Source organism: Tyto alba, unplaced genomic scaffold (assembly GCF_018691265.1).
Source record: "Tyto alba isolate M040663 unplaced genomic scaffold, T.alba_DEE_v4.0 Super-Scaffold_14, whole genome shotgun sequence".
In the NCBI taxonomy this organism is placed as follows: Eukaryota; Metazoa; Chordata; class Aves; order Strigiformes; family Tytonidae; genus Tyto; species Tyto alba.
The window spans coordinates 43,934,272-43,955,350 of NW_024881276.1; the positions used below are offsets into that span (position 1 = coordinate 43,934,272).

The 21,079-nt window shown below is 42.3% G+C and overlaps 1 protein-coding gene across 2 annotated transcripts in view; it reads right to left on the reverse strand.

Moving 5' to 3' along the window:
* Positions 1-928: 928 nt before the first annotated feature.
* The window catches only part of PTGFRN (prostaglandin F2 receptor inhibitor), a 69,952-nt gene continuing 49,801 nt past the window's right edge, over positions 929-21,079 (reverse strand). For both annotated transcript variants that reach the window (XM_042788731.1, XM_042788730.1), the window contains exons 7-9: positions 12,994-13,101; positions 5,821-6,126; positions 929-4,567 (exon numbers count right to left, since the gene is read on the reverse strand). In XM_042788731.1, coding sequence (XP_042644665.1) covers positions 4,401-4,567; positions 5,821-6,126; positions 12,994-13,101 — 581 coding nt within the window. In that variant the 3' untranslated portion in view covers positions 929-4,400. The remainder of the gene's footprint in view (positions 4,568-5,820; positions 6,127-12,993; positions 13,102-21,079) is intronic.

Sequence of the window (21,079 nt, forward strand, 5' to 3'; positions counted from 1 at the left end):
TTTTTTATAATAAAATCCCAGGGTGTGGGGGAGGCAAGAAGATTTCATAAAGCTATCACAGACTCATGTCACAGACACGTGTGTTAAACATCTACAGCTGCCAAAGGCTCTGCTGAGGGATCAGAGACAATTTCTCTATCTCAGCTGATGGCACCTGTCACTCCTTAAGAACTCACTGCTTAGTGCCACCTCCCAGCTCTCTGTAAGCACACTCCACAGGGGACATCTTGCCATGCCAGCTGTGACACCATCTGGAGAGAAGTTGAAGGTACACACTTCGCTGTCAACTGGCCTGCACTGCAGCAGTCTCAGACAGAACGTGCACCAGTTTGAACACAAACCCACCCTGCCAAAGCCTGTCTTGGCCTCCCCAAACTACTACTGCCTCAAGCATCTTCTTGTTGGAAAGCAAGTCGCCTCCTTGCTGTACTATATCATGGTGTCTTTACATGGTTGCTGGAGCGGGGGGAAATCCTAAATTCAGCCATCAGCAAGGTAAGCAGGAAGTTTATGTCCAACACTACTGATTTCCCTCCTGGTACCTTGGAAATGAGAAGCCTTAGGAAGGGTTTAAGGAAGACTCAACATCTAGTGCCCAGGTTTTACAGCAGATGCTAAACACACACGTGACCCCTGGCCCTAGGCAAACAAAAAGAAACTCCCCCAACAAAAAGGCTGACAAAGTGGGGTAAAAACAGGATAGACTCAGAACACAATTCACATTTCCAAATTCATCACACAAATGCAGGAAAATATTTAAAACTTACTGTAAAATAGGCCTCATGCTTATTTTACAGGGTAAACAGTGATGGAAATGGGACCATAAGGTTTACATTTGATACCCTTGCCTCAACAATAGTGCCTGCATATATGCAAGGTACCAGGAAAACTGCCCATAGCTCAAAGATCCAGACCCACGGCACAGACATAATCAAAAAGGCTCGCTCTTTATTTTAAACATAAAAAGAAACATTTTACACAGCATTGTTAGAACTATTCAGTACCTGCATTCCAGAATTGTGCCAAACACTTTATTTTATAACTTTGAAATTAAAACAAAAGAAAGAAAATATCTTGCCCTTCTGCTATATGATGTTCAAGCTTGTCCTGGATCAAAATTCCAAGTGCCTGGAGGAATTTACCAGCTTAACCAGGAGATGTGGCAATGTGAACAGAGGAAGATCAACGTGAGCCCTTAGGATACTTTGACAATACCACAGGTTGCAGCAGGGAGGATATGGATGCTTGCACTGCATCTCAGGCAGCTTACTCTTCTGATACTCTGCAGGTTTAATACATACACACCTCCACTCACACAAACCCAGGTTCACACAGGAAATAATAATAAAAAACACAAAAAGTGACCTAGATTTTTTTTCATTAGAGCTAAGATTCCCACTCTATTTTTAAAAAAATGAGATAATACAAAATTGGCACAAGTAGAAGGAAACCTGGCAGAAGGTAAGTGTAGCCCCTCAGCTTCTAGCCTTCCAACTACAGCAAACACAGGGTGAAAAGGGATGCAGCATTGCCTTCCAAGGGGCTGGCAGCAGTACAAGCTAGCAGCAAATTTGCTTCACTTGGAATGACAAAGATCGTTTGTTACAGGCCATGAAGGAAAGTCAGCATTAGCTAAGGGCATGGGTACCTTTCACTAGAGGAGCAGGGAGCCCTGACCAAAATAACCCTGAGTTTTTTCCAGCAGGGAGAAAGTGTGCTATGTTGTGTGCTTGGGAAGAGCTGGTGGTTCCCTGCTCATTCATTCCCTAATTATTGCATTGATTCTCTCTCAAACTTAACCAAGAGCACATAAACAAGCAGTCTGCAAAGACAGAAAGTGACTGATGCTGTGCCTCGAACTTCACCACCACTACAACCCCCCTCCCAAGATGCCCCAATGCCACAGGCCTTCCATGAAGAAAGCAGATGTTAATGCAAGGAAGAAGCTGCTAGATCAGTGTGGGAAGGACAGCCAGCATCCCACACATCACAATGGTGTTTCACTACATCCCAGGAAAAAGCAAGATTTCACTACAGCAGACAGACAGGAAAGGAAGAAAAATTCTTGCTGTCGAAGCAATATCTGAGTGAATTCTTTTCTCAACTCCCTTCCTTTGGAAAGCATCGCTACAGATTTCTGGGCTTTCACAGCAGAAGCTAGAGACTCTGTCCTGTTGCTCAGCAGAGGCAGCTACGTCTGCCTGAAACATAGGCCTTTTCAGGGCTCCTCCAGAGAGGAAAACATCAGGCCAGACAAAGTTGTTACGAATGTTCAGGCCAACGTTTTCCAGAGCTTATAGGTTTTGGGTGTCCCAGTTTTGGAATGCTATATGAAATGACTTAAAGAGTCAAAAAACAAGTTGCAAGCCCTAACTATGCAAATAAAGTCCATTTTGAAGATATCTCACATTCAGCTTCCAAAAATCACTGGACATCTCTATGCATACATATGTATACGTAAGTGACTGCAAGCGTGTTCGCATGTGGGAAGCAGAACTGCCTTCTAGAAAAAACCCTCATGTCAGCCTCAGAACAAAGGTCATAATGTAAGACAAGGGAAAAAAAAAAAAAAAAAAAAACAAACACACAAAGAAAACTTACTGCAAAAACCCCCAATTTTGGAATAGCTACAGCATTGTGTGCAAGGTTCCACAAATACCAATGCAAAGTGAAGCCTTCATCATATGGATACTAGACCTGCAGCTCCCCTGGAATGTGCAGTGGGATGAGCTACTAGTGAAGCAGGTCACCTAGCACATAACTAATTTCTAAACTGGCAACAGCACACCACAGCCACCACCTTCCACGGATGCTCTCTTTTAGCATCTTTATCTTAAAAAAAAAAAAAAACAAACAGCCAAACAAACAAAAAAACCCCAAACAAAACTGGAAAGGATTGAGCCCTGGCCTCAACTCTGCATTTCTCACCCTTCTTGATGTGAGCCAAACCTTGACTGTGACATCAGATTGCACTACAGTCCTACTTCCTTGTTTGTTTATACACAGTATCTTTATTCTGACTTTTATTGCTTAAAACACCAGCTGTGCTGGGAAGACAGAACTGCCTAGAAAAGGTACTGCTCCCACTGAGGAGCCAGGTCAGTGTATGTGGAAGACCAAAGCAGGGCTTCTATACTATAGCACCTAGGAATAGGTCTCAAGCCCATGGGGAAAGCCCTGCTGCAGGCCCATGCACAAGACCAGGACCATTGGAACCTGAAGGATTCTCGCTGCACTCCTGGGCTTGCTCCTATTCCTACCCTGAGCTGCACTTCAGCTACTGCAGATCTCAAGACTCTGCTCACAGGTTCAAGGGTTACTACTGAGTGACTGGCAGAAGCAGCACTGGAGTCTGGTCTGTGTTTTTGGTAATACATCGTTTACAAATCTTCTCTAAACATGATCAGTTGGCCAACTGCATACAAAGATCCATGTAATTTTTTTTTTTTTCATAAGTCACACCATCACCAGTGGGGCAAGGTGTCACACCTCTCTGCAGAGACCAGCAGAAGACTGGGCCTTGTCCCCAGCTACCACGAGCCCTGTCTCATAAGCAGAACAGGGTCTCAGGCACAATGCGAACTGCTGTAGTGGGAAGAAAAGAAGGTGGCCATAAGCAAACACCCAGCAAATGCTTGTATGAGGACTGACTGTTCAGGGTTGCCAAGTTAGCCCCTATTCACCACAGCTAAGAGCTTTGAGCACTGAAAACGAAATAAGAAGGAAATTCAAAAAAAGGTGTCTCAAAGACCTCCAGGCAAGTTATGTTTTGGGGTTAACAGCAAACCCTTCGAAAGCCAGGGAAGAGAAGGCATGCTGACAACCATAAACCAATTCTTTGCTGGAACAATGTCATGAGGCACCAGCAGAGGAACCTTCTCCAGCCTTCAAGCCAACACAGAGAAGTCTGTGAGATACCAAGGCAGACAGAGAAAGGAAATAGGATGTAGTGTGCTACAGGTAGAGGGGAAAAGTAGATTTGTTAATACAATGAAAGTCTAACACTTCTACCAGCCCCCTTCCCACCCATTACCCTGTCCGTCATGCTTTCATACAGGGACATCTTTTCAAAACCAAGAGCAGGGGGAAGAAAACCACCAAACAAAAAAAGACTTAGTGAATTTTGTCACAGGGCCCTGGTGACAGAAGGCTCAACAGTTTGCACATTAGGAGGACATGATCCCTATGCAGAAAGTGCTGCTGGAAAAGGAGAACTCCAAGTTGCTAAATATGGCCTGAATGTTCTCAGGACACAATGTGTAACAAGGAGAAGCTTGAGGTCCAGGCTGAAATCAGAGAGGAAACGCACTGTCTTGTCTGGGCCTGTAAGTGAGTGTCTCAGCACAGTCCGAGAGCCCTGTGAGTCTCTCCCACAATGCAAGTGTGTCCTGCTCCCATGCTCAGTCCATCTCCATCGACATTAGCCGGCGACGCTCTCGTCTCGTTTCCTGCACTTCCTTCTTGCAGCACCAACGGGAGCTGCAATAGCCAATGAGGCAGGATAAGAGTCCAATGACAGTGGCCAGACCGATGCCAATCAACAGGGGATACTTGAAAGCATTCAGAACTGAAAGAGGAAGGAAAAGTCATTAGCTATCCCTGAGAAATTCAGAGATCCCCTTTATTTGTTCTTGCATAAAAAAAAGAGAAAAATCTCACATTATTCAGTCATGAGAAGATTAATTATTTCAGAAGCAAATTACACTAATTTTCCTTCTTGATTTCTGTCTTTTAAGGTTTGGAAAAATTGATCTCTTATTGGACTCCCTTACTTCTTCACCCTAATTCTTCCTCCACCATTTCAAAGCCTCAGAGTCTGGAAGCACCAGAGAAGCCTTGGAGTGAGATCGCAAAGTAAAGCTAGTTCCAAGAGGTATCCCATTACCTGTTCCTCCAAACAAAAGCCTTGCAAAGTTGTCGCATCAGAGGCAGACTACGGCTACGCTCTTTGTAATATGTTCCCAAATGGCAATGAGTGGACTCCTTTATGCTTTGCTTGACTAGAACTACTAGTACAGTATATTCATTGTCATCCAGCAACCCTGTCTAACCAACCTCCAAAGCTGGTACCTAAAAAAGAAATTTGTTTTGTAAGCTCCTACTGCTCAGTTAAAAGGCAGGGCCAAGAACTGTAAGGAGTTTGGAAAGTACAGTTTTAATAGTTATCAACACAGTAGGGAGAACAAAAACTTCTGATCTGTTTCAAGTTCATGGAACTTCCCCAATATGAACCTTCCTGGAAATACTGAGAAGAAAATTAGTTGAAAACTACTCCTGCATTAATCTTCCTTCTTAGCTACATGCTGAATGCAGCACCTCGCATGCAACCTGCTTCTCAAAGTCTAGCAATACTTGCAGCTCAGGTTGGAAAGCAGACAAGGTATTAAGTGCAGGGAGCAGCATGTCTTGGTTACAAGAGGGAGGAAGGAGTCAGAACTCTGACTTTGTGTTCTCAGCTTTCATATTAACCACAAAATGACTACTTCAGCATGCCCCATCTGCAAACCAGAGCTTCCTCCTGCAGGCAGCAGAAGGGCTAACACTTGGAGAGAATACTATTCTTTGATTGAACGCTGTCCCAGCTATGTAAAACATCACCAAAAAATGATCAGGAAAGAAAACACTCCAGTCTTACAATCAAGATCTGTTCAGGCCTATCTAATCAACAGAATCTGGAATCAGAAGTTGCAAACAATAGAAAAGGATAACAAAATCTAATGAGATTATCACAGACACCTTTAAAAATAGTCATGTGGAATATCTGTCAGACAAGGCGTTAAAAAGAAAAACAAGTGTGTAATACATGTTGCAATTTCTTACCATCCATTTTCACGGACAGAAAGATAGGTTTGGCTTTGATGTCAGGTTCCCGCTGCCATACGCCAGTGGCAGATCGTACCCACGGGGTCACTACGCAGTAGTGGTTCCCAAAGTCATGGTCCTCACAGCCATGAACGCGGAGCCGGAATTCCAGCGGGCTGATTCTCTCCAGGCTGAGATCACTGCTCCCGTTTCTCCTGCTCTGCATCACAATCCCTCTCCGGTCCAGAGAAGCCAGCAAGATGGGCTCTCTATCCAATGCAAAGGAGCGTACAGCAAACCAGGAGACATCAAAGGCCATATCATCTGCATTTGTGGACAAAGAAGAATTTAGACATGTTGGTGAGCTCTGATAAAATATTCACAGCGCCATTCCTCATCACAAGGTTAATCTGCAAGCAGCATAGCTAACACTCGTCTGATAGCAGAAGAAAAAAGAAAAGAATGGAAAAAGAAAAAATAAAGCGAGTGCCCTGAACATGCCCTTACTCAGAGGATTTAAGCAGTGACCTGCAATGAAATTCACTGGAAGGAAAAATGTAGCCACACAGAAAGGGTAACTTGCTACAGGGACAACAAAGAAGAGGTTTCTTGCTTTCCTGCCTGCTATCCTAAAATTTATATTTAATCTCTGGTCTAAGGTTTCACCAAGCAGGAGTAGTGTCATCAGAAGTTCTGTAACTGTGCTGTACCTACAGTGAGAAGAGAGTGGAAGTGCTAGGTATTTGCTAGCAGAGAGTGATTTGCAATTGCTATCTTCGTGCTGGGCCTATACAAGCACAAAGACAGAAGGCTCTTTCCTGAAGGCCCTTTCCTTATATTTAATCTGCCTAAATAAATACAGAGATTCTACATAGAGTATAAAAAATTATCTACAAAAGTACAAGGCATTCGGGAGCAAAGCCTGACCACGACGCTTTTACACATCTTTTCCAGAGTTGTGGGTTACTGTCACAAATCATCAGGCATCATGCTTTGTACCAGCTTTACCACCCAAGGAGATTGTCTATAAAAAAGTATTTATAACACCTTCCACATTTAACATAGCTGATAGGTAGTCAGTGTTCGTAAGCACATCTAGCTCTTTCTACATTCATGCAAGATCCTATTGATCCCATTAGAAGATCTTAGCCTTAACCCTATTAGGCTGATGTAGTCAAGTATCTACTTTAAAAATCACTGCTATTCTTTTCTAATGTGAGCCCAGCAACACCTGTCAGTCTGCAACCTGGCATGACCTGGAACACAGACAGAAAAGCCTGATCACTTGTTTCATTAAGGGGTCTTCCTTTCTAGAACATTAGCAAACTGATGGAACCAAACTGGAAACAGAGGTTACTATTTCTGTCCTGAGTTTTGGGTATTGGTCGGATATGTGGACAGGGCTCAACCCTTTCACACCTAAGGCAGTCCCAGTGATTTTGGCAATGTATCAAACCTCCATTTGCTAGTATTGAGATCTCTGAAAAATACAGTATTAGCAACCTGAAATTTAAACCCAATCTTTCAGCTCATTGAGTTTACTCTTCTCTAAGCTTTCACATTTGATCTCTGAGCTAATGGAAAAATTAAAGTCCTAAACCTGCTGCTGTACTCAAATTCTTTACAAATATAAGTGAAGATGATTTTTAAGCCTCCATCAGGCAAGCTAGCACTTTGGGAAAGAAGGGAACCTTAAAATAATATTTTAAAGTAAAGATAAGTAAAGGAACAATCTCAGCTCTGCTACTTGAAGTATAGCATCAGCTGGCCAGATAGAACATTCCTCCTTACTGCAGACAAAACTTCACCCACTGTTTGGGGTATAATTAGTGCCCTCGTAAGATGCACTGTTTTTACACACATCTTCAAAAATGAAACAGAAAAATGAGAAAGCAGATGTCACTACCAGAGACACTGGCTGACCAAACTGTTCTGGGACAGCAGCCAGTGTCCTGCCCTGCCTGCCATGGCCAGGTGTTCTGGGTGACAGCACAGAACCTAAAGGGAGTACCTGGCCTGTTTTGCAGCCCTACAGCAGCAGTAGGTCTCACAGTTCTACATGGGGGTCAGCATTGGTCATAGGAACCAGCAGCCCTCACAATCACTCTTGCCTATCCTACTGCAGATACTATTATTAGTTACTTGGCATAGCACTCGGACAGCTTCCCTCAAAAGCAAAGTTAATAAAAATTACCATAAACACATGTTCAGTTAACAGGACCAAACTTTGACCTCTGCTTTGTGTACTCATCCAACTGCCTGTGGGAAACAGGGCCTCTGCTAGAAAGAGCTCTGTTTCTATAAACTACTCTTCATCTCTTCTGCCTGTTTATGCCAAATACGGTAATAGCACTGGTCGACAAGCAGTCATGCTGGGAATGACCAAATCCTTCCAAAGATCATCAAGACTGCCATTAGCTCTTGTGTTTCCAGGTACCATAGGAGCATACGGACACCTTCCAGGCTAAGTCCAACTACACTGAATACAGTATTGCACTTGATAAAAAAGGTTTAAACAATAAATTTAGATATTAAAAAAAATATATATTTTTTTTAAATTGAGCCTTCAGATTCTCAGGCAACTTGCTACCTTTGAAGAATTCCTTCTTTTCAGTCTCAGTTAATTTGAGGTTCCCTTCCCTCCACATACAACGATGAGTGCAGGCACTTGCTGTCATTTTGAAATAGCTGAATCTATCTTCTGTAATTACAACATGGGACAACAGTATTATGCCAACATGTTTTATTAGTCAGTATACACAGTGTGCAATTAGTGACTCACTACAGACAGTCAGAAGGAGGATTTGGCTCCAAGTACTCTTTGTCACTATCCTCCTTGAAATAGCTTTATACAGCAAAGTCATCTGATTCATTTCTATATATCTCTGGTTTTCATGCAGTAAAACCACAAGAAAATTTAGCAAAACCAGGACATAAGTCAGGTGCTCTCTAAAGATTAGTGATGAACGTGCCTAGCAGCTCTCAAGTGATAATAAATACTTGTTTTACTGACATAAAACAGGTCACACACTAGGTTTCCCAAAAGCATCTGTACCTTTCCACACACACCTTGCACCAATGTTGACTAGTCACTCTCACAATTTTTGTCCCCAATCTACAAAAACCAAATCCAATCACAAGAACCACATTCACACTTAACATTACAAAGGTTTCTTTCACCAGTTCCTTCTGTGCTCCACAATGTTATAAGTTACAGGAAAGCATAACATCCCAGTGCCAAGCTCAGAAGGCCACCAAGGACCTCAGTACCCCTAGGTCATGCATCTCAGGTGCTTTCATAAAGGAACACAAAGCACTGGGTGCTGGACACTTCAGAGCTCTGTGAGCAGATTAACAGTGGTGCTATCCTTTCTCCCCTCCTCAGTTAGTGAGTATCATCAACATGTAAAGCACATCTTTATGCACATTTCAATTTGACACACAGGACTAAACTGTCTGGGTCTTAGCTGCTTCCCTGGCCAATCACTCCTCAAAAGAGGGAATCCTATTTCTAGACCAGCTCTTAGGAACCATACACTTCCACTGCTTAGAATGAAGTGCTCTCAGCATCTTGTTACAGTGCTGAATCACAATTTTGAGACCCTTTTTGTTTACTACATTTAAATGAGGTTGAATAGGGCTTCCTAGAGAGCTGAGCAAACCACTTCAAGCCATACAAGAGGTAAACAAGCTGGTTTTGTTAAATTCTCCAGAGTGCCCACTGGGTCTGTCTGGAGCAGATAAAAAAAAAAAAAAAAAGCCATATCCTTTCAGGCACAGTAAGTAATACTTTTAAATCCCTAAGCACATAGCCCAAGAAGGGGTGATCTGGGAAGTCTAGGGAGATCATTTGCAAAAATGTGTATTCAACAGAAATATCAGAAGCAGCTTTTGTATCTTCAGGGCACACAAGAACTACTATTCCCCCCTGACACACACACACTCCCCTCATATCAATTCAAAACACCAACTACAGCTCCCAAGCCAAAGGAGCACTTCTTTAGATGAAGCAGTTGCTGCCATGTACTGAGCTTAGTAATACACACTCCATTTCAGCAGGGTCTCAACGAAGCAGAGGAAATTAGAGGAGGCAGTAGTCATGCCAAAATCTGTTCCACCCTTTCGAAAATTTCCCACAGGGTGGGTATACAAAAACACACACACACAGAGTATTGTGAATTGCCTCTACCAAACAAAGATTCAACCCATAAGTAACACTTCTAGAAATAAATGGATCTAACTATAACAAAGAAGGGCACTTGCAAACATCGTTTGTCATTTAATTTTTCCTCAGCAACTTGGAAGCACTTTATTTTTCTGACTGTGCATGCAAAGAGGGAGAAGAGGTTACAACTGACACTTCAACCTATTACAGGAAGCATACATACTAATCCACATGCACGCTTGCAAAGTTGAGTGTCTATGTGTACAAGAGCAGAGCTGGCTGGCATACCAACTGTGTTGAAAGTGGTTTGGATGTGCATTTAAGACATCCTATGAAATTCCCTAATACTTCTTTGCTCACAAGAGGGCCCAAAACACAGCCCTGCAGCAGGTCTGACAACACAAGAGTAGATGGCCTTTGAAAACCATCATGTCCCTCAGAAGAAGGTCAAATGCAAATTCTCTCCTCTCCTTTCTCATCACATTCCCAAACAGAAAGACCATGTCTGTACTGATGTAATCTGTTTTCTTCAAAGAGATGCTGGCAACTTTTGTTCTGATTATCTGATTACCTGGGGTAGGCTTTCCCAACAACATACCTCATTTCTGCACTGGGATGAGACAGCCCTGTTATTTTCACAGTCTGTCTAATGTTTGGCACTCAATTTAAAAAGCAAGTTCTCTATGCCAGTTGTGAATTGAGATACTGACTCAGCATAGAGACAGACCAGAGATGGGATATAAGGGAATAAGGTTACTACTGGGGAACTACATCTGTTTGTTGTTGTATGAGCCCTTAAGGCCCTTCTTCACCTATCCTGCTCTGTTATCTCACTGCTCTAGTCCCATCCATCTCTCAAGGCCAAGCAAGCAGGCTAACAAGAAGTCTGCACACCCTACAGCTGTTGTATAGCTTCCAGCTGTGCCCTGCAGCTCTTCTGCCCGTCTCATTTGGAGGACCAGCAAGGACAGCAGAGGGGCCAGCTTCTCAGGCCCATATGGGGTTTCTCCACACAGCATGGCTAGTTAGGCCCCAAATCCCACTCATTCAGCAACTGGAGGCTCCGAGCACAGACTGAAAGGTTCCCTCAAAACCTGCCACAATGCCACACTTTACTCCTTTCTAGGCATATCTGTTGCCTGTGCCTCATCTGTCCCATTACAGACTCAAAAAAAACAAACCTCAAATCAACCCAAAACAAAAACAGAAACAAAGAAGAAAAAAAAAAAAAAAAAGAACAAACAACCCACAGAGGCAGAGATCTGCCATGTTCAAGACAACATTACTCAGCAATGAAACGGATTGCAGTGCTGACATTTAAAATTCTACACTGGCTGCTCATGACTCTTAGAAACATCATTTCCAACTCCAGGCACCATTCAACAGACATCCATGAACCCTTATGAAGTTGCCCAGTTAAAGCTTAATTGTGATGATGAGAAGTTCCTCAAAGAGAACACCTTTTTACTTCGATCCCTTTGATTATCCTTATCTTGTTAGTGCTTCTGCCAGCCTTAACTACCAAACACACAAAAAAAAAAATCATGAATTAACCTCAGTGGAGCACTGACAGGAGGCCTCTTTTCAAGTTTTAAGTGAGTCAGGGATGCTGAGACCTCTTTCACAAGGCAACCCCAAGCTTATTTTAGCTGTCAAACACCAGCAGAAGCAGCAGCTGCTCCCTGCCAGCAATTATTGCTTTGCAAAGGAAGCCAGCTGCTTTGGGTACTGCCTCACAACAATACCTGTAAGAGCTTGGGCACACCTCAACTTGGAATAGGCTTCCTGCTGAGCAAAAACCACAGGACAGACTGAGGTATACATACAGGCCTACACTGCTGCTCACTGTGTCCAATAGCCCAGGCTATGAATCTTTTGACAGCAATAAAGTTTACTCAGCTTTTCCTCCCTACCAAGCATTTCAATAATACAATCTACAGACTTCTATAATTTTTTTTCACCAGCAACACACAACTGTAATCTAGCAAATTGCTTCCCCGTTACACTCAGATTTACTGTAGAACAGACATCTTGGAATTTCAAAGTGATGGGCCTTTACTAAGCTTGTTACTTCACCTCATCAGCTACTGCATTATAAGTAATATTTTCTGCACAGCACCTCTTTTGTAGTGGCTTACGCATAGATTTTTAAGTTTTGCATGAATCATGGCTTCTTCATATTTAGGTATATACATTTATATATTTATATTTACATACATATTTATAGATTTATTTTAAATACATTTTTATATTTATATAGAGAGAATGACTTCCAAAACAACTCAACTCGCAATAAACCCAAATTTTGGGTATAATAACCAGAAGTATTCTCACAGTATTCAGATGAAAAGCAGCTCATGCAATGCTTGGTAAACAGCTAGGTTTTAAGCAATTCTCTGAACTTTTCAGCTCTTCATAAAAATTTGCCTTTAAAGTGTCCACCAATCCCTTCCACAGCAACTAGGTACTGTGCTTCTTTCTTCCACACAAAAAAGGAGGTTCACCTCTGAAGACATCGCAATAAACATTCATTTTTGGCATTTAGGCTGCAGCAGTCAATTTTTGTTACTTTTAGATACACATTAAGCCTTGAATTTATTCTGAAGTGTGAAGTTGACTGGCCAGGTGACTAAGATTTGTTTACAGATGACCATTTTCTCCCAAAAGGTTTTGCCAATGGATCTCCTTTCCAGTTAAAGGAAACAGGAGTAGTTTTCATAGCCCCCTTAGTGGTTGTAGGCTGAGACTGCCAGCAGTAGGGTCAGCTGGTACAGACAACACAGAGGGGTTTTGCAGTAACAACACTTTTTCCCCCCTCACCTCAGAATGTGAAACAAAATACCTTGTTTTAAAATTGAGCTGTGTAAAGCAAACATGCACTCCTGTATTTATCTAGTTCTACAGGATTTTCATTGTTGGTTTTCAATTCTGCAGCCTCACTCAAAGGACATAGGGTTGTAACTACTGGTATTATTCTGCCTGGTGAAGGCAAATAAGTTACAAGTGAAATAATTTTGCCAAAATACCTGGCTCAAGTGCCATTCCTTCCGTTGTGACGATACACAGCAAATCTGCCAGTTCACCCTGGTAAATGGTCGGGTTGTCAGAATGCACCGAGACATTAAACACAGGACCTAGAAAAGAATAACCACAATTATTCATTACAGGCTTTTCTTCAGTGTCCAAAACCTTTCTTGCATGTTTTTGAAGTATTCCCTGCTAGTCTGTGGAGACAGAGCTCAAGTAGGGATAATCCATCATGTAAGTTTTCACAAAATAGTTACTCATTTTTGGCCATTAATTCCTGCACTAAGACAAAATGCCCAAACTGCCAGACTTGTCATCCAACACAGAGGCTGCTGTGCAAGACTGCCTTTTACTGTCCTCCACTGGCTTCCACTGGTGACTCCAAGAGCACGAGACTTCAGATCTTCGAGCTAATCCAGCATAGATCTTTTTGGCTAAGGCTGACAATAGGAATTCAAGTTAGAGCAAACCAGTACAGATGGTTCCACTATGTAACTGAAACACAGACAATACAAGTGCATCTGATAACACTTTTCCGTGGGTTTTCCTTCAGGTTCTGCCACAAATAGTTTCTTCTGTAGAAGATCTCAGAGCCCAAGGGTACAGTAACTCCTTCAGCTGCAAAGTGGTGATGTTACTGATGAAAACCATTAGGCTGTTATGAAATGCTCAGACACCGTAACAACATGTGATGTTTGACTTCTGAGGTACGTAAGTTAAAAAACAAAAATTCCCCAAATTTTGACAACTACATTTCTGGTGCAGAATTAACAAAACCACAACTAGTCAGATATGCCAACATTGCTAGTACTCTATTTCCCAGGGCAGAAACTGAAGTGTCCAAATACCCTTAGTGATTTCTCTACTAAACAAGGCAAAGGAGCTGAGTAGGAGAAAAGCTGCTGTTAATGGTGGCCTCTGGGATGCCTTTGGGGAAAGGGGCCAGGGAAGCCAAGAAGGAACTTGGGATTAAGAAGTAATCCTTTTTACCCTTCCTGGACTCCATTAACTGCTATCATTACCTCGCTCAGCTACCTCTGGGACAGCAGCAGCAGTAACAAGCATATAAGGGTGGTTTGGGAGGAAAGAAAAGCTGTTGAAAGATTTGCCCTCCTCTACTCTTAACATGCTGCTGTTTTAGTACAGGAACTGTAAATTTCAAATCCACTCAAGATCAGTGGTAAACAACGCTTTTGATGGAGAACACTTAAAGAAATCATCCAAGACAACCTACTTGTTCCTTGCCCTCCCAACATGTTTCTGTTGAAAGCTTTGCTGATAACTCACCACTCTGCACACATTTAACACCTCCCTTTCAAACTGAGGTTCTGGAAAGAAACTCGGATGTGCCATGAAGATAGAGCTGTCGTTTTTGGTGAAACTATTCTAGACTGCAAGGGCCTGGCTTGTTTTGGTCAGCAGAGATTACACAGCACACTAAGAAATGAATTCTAATTCCAATGCAATAATTATGTGGCTTCCAAAATTCCCCTCCCCCCCAATTTCCACTAGGCACGATGTGCTGCTCTGTTATACCATGAATTTCTTACAGCCCTTTTCTCTGCCCCAGAAGCAGTTGTACTTTGTACACAAGGACAGTACGTAGATGTATAATCCCAGAGGTTTGTACCCATTTTGACACTATAAATCCTACTAAAAATTAAGATTGCAAGGTATTCCACAAAGCAAGGATAGGTAGGTCATAGAGGTGCAATAGAGGTTACATGTGGACTACCAGCTGAGAGTCCTACATGCTTATACTAGAACATATTTAAGGAAATAAGAGACCCAGAACGCTCTGAAGTTCAGTTGTTCAGGTAGTGACTTCACAAACAGGCTGCAGCCCTAATTTAAGTTCAGCATGATGGGATCATTTTCTGGGGAAATAGAGAAAGATTAATCTGATTGCTTCCTCAGCCTCTATCCAAACTCTTTCTATGTGAATTCAGTTTGTTTCCTGACATTTACACACACATGCACACACATACCCCAGCCACATTCCCTTTGCAGCCTATTTGATTTTTCATCTTCAGATAAAACAAGACCTTTTCCATCATCTTCTTTGGAGTTGTGCAGACAGATGTTCAAGGTCACAGGGGACTGAAGGCAGCGTGGACCAGGGCACTCCAGCCAACTGTAACCACAGAAGTCTCAAGCTGTGTGTGAACTGTCACAGCAACAGAAACAAAGAGACTGCCAAAATCTGCCATGAACATCCCTGCATTCCCAGCACATACCCTCTACTGTACTGATCAAAGGCAAAACAGCACCATAATAATCCTGGTACTGTTTATAACTCAGGGTTTATCCTAAATCCCAGCAGCAAGTGAGGTGACATCATTTGAGGAATATGGGACATGATCTACTCCAACAAACAGGCTCTGTCCTGGCTAGATGCTGGCAGGGATTGAGCAAGGGAGATGAACTGCATGATCCCAACTTTGCCTGGCAAAGGATGGGCTGCCTTACCCGTGCTCTGGCAGGGTAAACAAGGAAAGACAAGGAATACATATATACAGGCCTTTTCAGGCCTTATTTCTAGGCTGAAAGTCCAGGCATCTACTGCATTCAGCAGACACTGGCTTCAAACCCTGGCATGCCAACAAACCACTAATACAGAGTGGAGTCTGAGCACTCCTGGTCATTGAACGTCAGGAGGGTAAAAGCTAAGCTTATTTGGTCACTCCGCCAGGAAAGGCCATGTATGATGGTAATGCAGCACTCCCTACATACTCTTCAGTTCTGGGTCACCAAGTGCATCTCTAACCTGCCTCCCACATGAGGAGTCAAAGCTTCCTGAGCAGTAAGAAAGCTGCTAGGCAGAAGCTGCTCTGTTATTTCATGATTGTACTTCCCCTTGGTAAGCCACAGTTATTCCCCTTCAGTTATTTCCCTACTAGGGTACATCTCCTGCAAATTACCATCTGTACCTCCAGGGAGAAATCACTGTCCTGTGTTAGAAGAACTGGATTTCAACAGAGTAATGTCAGGGCTTGTGCTCTTCCCTCTCCAGCTGAACAGTGAAAACAATTATTTTTTATTTTTTTTTTAAACCTAAGCAAACTTCATTACAGTGAAAGCTTCTTAGTTCAGTCTTGAGAACTGTGTGGTTGCAACTTCCTAGAAGCAGCATCTTTATTCAGAAGTATCTGAGGCCTTCTGCCAAAATGCCCCACATCCTGGGCCTCAGGCTGCCCTCAGGCATGACAGGACAGAATAAAGCATCTTCTTACATTTCCCACACCCCTGAAAAAAAAATAAAAAACCTGAAAAGGCAAGAGTCTGTTTTCAACAGAGACCCATTAGCCCTGAACTGGACCAAAAACACCATTAAAACCCCTACCCTCCACGATAAGACAGTCTTAAGTCAGAGTTATAGTCACTATGCAGCTTGGGAAAGATTCACAGAAACTGATGACATGGCCCAATCCCTCATTAAGTCATCTGCACGCCTCCCTTTTCTATAGAAGGGCTCTGGTCTTGGTCTTGTTGAGTTTTATTCTAAAAAACACCCAACTGATCAGTGCTTTTAACCTGATAACTTGCCTGATTTATGTGCCCAGCTTAAACAACTTGCTCTGGCTTCAGCTGAACCTGTCTGGCAACAGGATGAGAGAAGCAGGAATGAGTTGCATGATAACCTCAAACATAAGCAGCAGCAAACCAGCTTGTTAGAGGGTTACAAGCAAAACCATCAACCTTATCTAACTGGACATCTGCTCTACTGCAGGCTCAAGAAAAGCACCTGGGCAAAACACAGAACCAGAGCAAACACTGGATGTTTCCAGACACATTTTCAAAGCTCATGAGGACCTCTCAAGAGGTCACAAATGTGCCACAAAAATCTTCTACAAGGTGGGGAAAAAAGAACAAACAAAACAACAGGATCCACATTAACATCACACGGCAGTATTCAGGAAGCCCTAAGTCTAGACTCCACCAAGCAGAGCTTGGTACACAAAACCCAAGTTCTTTTCTTAAGTTTCTACCCTCTAAGACAAAAAAAAAAAACACCTCAACTCCAAGCTTACAGATGCAGGTATGTGGTAACAGGCAACTCCCAGTAGACACTGATGATACCAATTATCAGGGTCTCAGCATCATCACACTCAAGCACTTGCAGTGTCACAGGAAGGGCTGGAGAGGTGGCATGAACTCTCCTTCAATGAGATCTGAGTTCATGCTACATTAACACTGAGAAGACTAGAACTCTACAGATAACACATGATGTGGCTTTGCTCACCTTGCCATCTTAGGCAATTAGTTTGTTTGAAATACTGTTATTGGCACCTACTGGTCACTCAGAAGAATAAACAAACCAGAATTTAGTTTCAGGTGCAGGGTTGACAGATCAAGCATGCCCTGTAAAGCTCATCAAGAACAAAGCAAAGTTAACTGCAGGAAAACTGCTCACAACTTTGAAAGCTGAGAAACAACTGGATTTTAATAACTTCAGGTTTGAAGATAAGTGCCATGCCCTCAACTAATTCAGAAACTAAAGAGCACAGATTTACAAAACAAATCAGCATGCCCAATTACAAGAGCTAAGCATCAACCTTCCCTAAATTGCCATCTTCTGCTCAGACCTTTGATTTAAACTAAGCCAAAAATCTCTGTTCTTCACTATAATAAGGCTATATGTAAGCTTAGATACAACCCCTAAAAGAATTTTTCTTCTATATTAAAGTAATAACAATTTTTTATTAAAAAGCATCTGCAATCAAGATAGGGATAAAAAGTTTTTTCAGAGCATTTCTTGACTTCTGAATGCTTGAAAAACACTATATAATTTTAAACAAAGGAAGGAACTGAGGTTAGAAGTTTACTAGCACAAATCTAGAAGCCCTTAAAGAGAAATCAGGTTTCAGGATCAGGACCTGTTTCATGTAATTTCTTCTGAACATCCCCTTTTATGGCAGATCTTATTGCTCAAACCATTGAATTCATGCGATCCAGGAAGGAAACTCCAGGATCCAAATCCTAGAGAGTGATATAGTTTTCAGCTAAAAAGTGCATTGAAAATTCTTCCACATATGTAAATGAAAGGAAAAAATATTTATAAGCTGTACCGATTTTGTTTTATTACTTTGTGTTCAATCAGATCCACACTGAACATGCTGCAGGGTAGAAAGGAGAAGTTTGAGTTAATTTACTCAGCTTAAGGATTTACACATATTGGAGAGAGAAAAGAACAAAAAAAACCCAACCAAACAAACAAACAACAAACAACCACAACCAAAAAAACCCTCCTGAGTCCTATTTACCGGATGTCACCCCATTTTCCCCTGCTTTCCTTCCCTGCTCAGTAATCCAAACACCTTAACTCTGCAAGAAAAAGAAGGGGGAAAGTAGGGAGAACAACCAAAAGCCAGTTAACATCTAGATTTACAACAGAAGAGATCCTAATTACCAATTGTCTTGGGTGACATTTTTTGCCTTTTCTGTATCTTTTTAGCCAGTACTTCTCCGCAAAAATAAAGTACAGTCTCCCCACAGACATGAGGTATCTTTATTTTCCAGACAAGTAAAGTAGAGTGGAGAAAGGTCAAGCAACCGACTGACAAAGATCCAGAGCAGGCTATTCCACCCAAGAAGCCTGCACCCACAGTCTGTTACCCAGCAGGGAGGATGCAACCACTGCATGCAGCTTCCCTACTTGCAGTCAGCCAGCACCACAACAGGGGAAAAAACTGATGCAACCCACAAGTTCTCTGTCTTCCAAAATATTACTCATATCTGTCCTGGCACCAAATCATTCACTCTTGAACTGAGAATCTCATGACCTGCCTTTCTCCAGATAATGAGCTCCTTCACCCACACTGTTCCAGCTCCCTGCCCTCTCCCTGCTTCTTCATGGAGCTGTTCCCTAACAAGTTTTACCCCAAGCCTCATAAATAGCTGTTACTGGAAGAAGCCCCCAGTAGTTTAGTCTGTGGTTTCTACTTCTAGCTACAAATTAATGCACACAGGCACACAATGACAAAGCACGTTCCTGCCCATTAACAGTGGCTGGAAAATACCAGCCTTTCTTGCCAAAGAGTTTCTGCTGTATTGCTCCTCATTCATTTATATGAATAAGGTTTCTTTCCTTTAACAATCTTTCTGCTCTCCTTTCTTGAAACTGAGTATCTCTCAGGGTCATTGCAGGGCATCATTCCATTTTAACTGCAAGTTCAACATCAATACTCAGCTCATATTTCAGCAGCTCTTGGTTTATCTCAGCTTCTTCCAAAGTGAATGATAATACATTACTGTGCAATGAGCTCACATGCAGATGTAATCCGGAGTTGAAGATTCTGAGACGCTTCCTTAAAGTTCTCTTTTATTTTTGTCTCTCCAGAGCTGTGCTCAATGGCATGGGGTGGAAGCCAGCACAGAGCAAAGCCAAGCTCCAAACGGTTCGCTCTCACTACATACTTCTCAATATGAGATTAAAAGTTTCCTTCTCCCTGCTTCTCTCAAGGGAGAGTAAGTCACTTCTGTGAAAATCCCTGTGAGTGTATAGTGGGCAAAGACACTCTAAACACTAACCAGGATTGTCAGGTTCAAGGTAAAAGGGATAGAAAATTAAAGGACAAATGCCAATGAAGAATTTATGATGCCAGGATAAATCAGGTGGATTTCACAGAGATCAGGTGCCTCAGCATTAAAAAAATCAGCTGCAGGCCAGCAGGAGCCATTTGAACCAGATACCTGTACACAGACCTGCATCAGATAAGCACTCTGACCTCACCCAAGTTCCCAGCTATTTGACTCCCACCTTTGCTGGCCAGCTCAGCTAAGGCTGAGGGCAAAGAGGAGCTTGAAAAAAAAAAAAAGGACAGCCTCTCTCATTCACTGCTCAGCCCTTGAAGTGCAAAAGCACTGCCACTGGAGCAACACCTCCAGGTGACCAGAAGACAACGAAGAGATTTCAGCACGGTTGGGTAGAATCACAAATCTTGCAAGAAGCTGGCTTGACACACTGGCTTCAGAACAACAGCAAGGAACAGAAGACAGGTGTGTTCCAGGCTGAAAGAAAGGCTCTGTACACATACATCATCCAAGAGCTCAGGAGGAGAGAGGATGCATTTGATTTTTAGCAGAAATTATGAAATTAAGAGAGTTTCAAAACAAACACTAGCAGCTCCTCTTGTCCCTCACATTACTTGGCAACCTTTGAAAAAGAGATGGCAGAACCTCTGTTCTAGTCTGGGAAAAGCAGAAAGAATCACTGAAGAATATTAAAGTCTTCATATGGGAGAGCTTCCCCTTTGCCCCCCAAATAAGCTTAGTTTGCTTACAGCTACTGGACATACAGCAGGCATTCATTTTGTGAAATTAGTTGAGTGATCCATGTTATTTATAAGGCCAGACCAGAGGATTCAAAAGATCCTCTCTGGTCTTAAAATATATCCACCAGAGAACAATCTGCCATTGATTAAATATTTGAAAACTAATGACCTACTAGGCTTTTCCTCACCACCACCGATACCCCTCAATTTCCAGTTTATATAATTCAGTGGACAAAATCCACATTTCATTTTTTAGTTCAGGAAGTTTCAAACAAATGCTCTTACATTAGCATTTCAAATCATTAACCAAATGGAATAAATACATCCCTCTGCAGCAGCAAGTAGAGAAACAAGAGAGGAGGTCTCTGCTTGCAGCCAGAAAGTTCTGCCTTGAATGGAAAGAATCTGAGCAAGACATTTTCCACAGATGTTCATGGAAAAACATTTCAGAGCACTGCCACATTTCAAGCCTATTGTGGCAGGAAACACTGAAGTTTCATGTGCACAGTCCCCAGCTCATATATAAAAAGCTTACAGGCCTCCTGCCATTCAGATAGATCACATTGCGGAATGTGTATGCCTAAAAACCTCTCCTTGAAACATCATTCAACTCTGAGATCTGGGACAGAGTCAAGCTGGAAGGAAGGATTTACAATCCTAGCAAGTTTCCACACCCCCTATCAAAGGGGAATCAATAAAAACAACTGGGAACTAAATTCCTCCTACCCCTAAAAGCTTCATGTAAAACCCTTTAAGGGCTTCCTTCTGCTGAAAACACTACTTCCATATTGCTCATTTCTTCACTTCATCC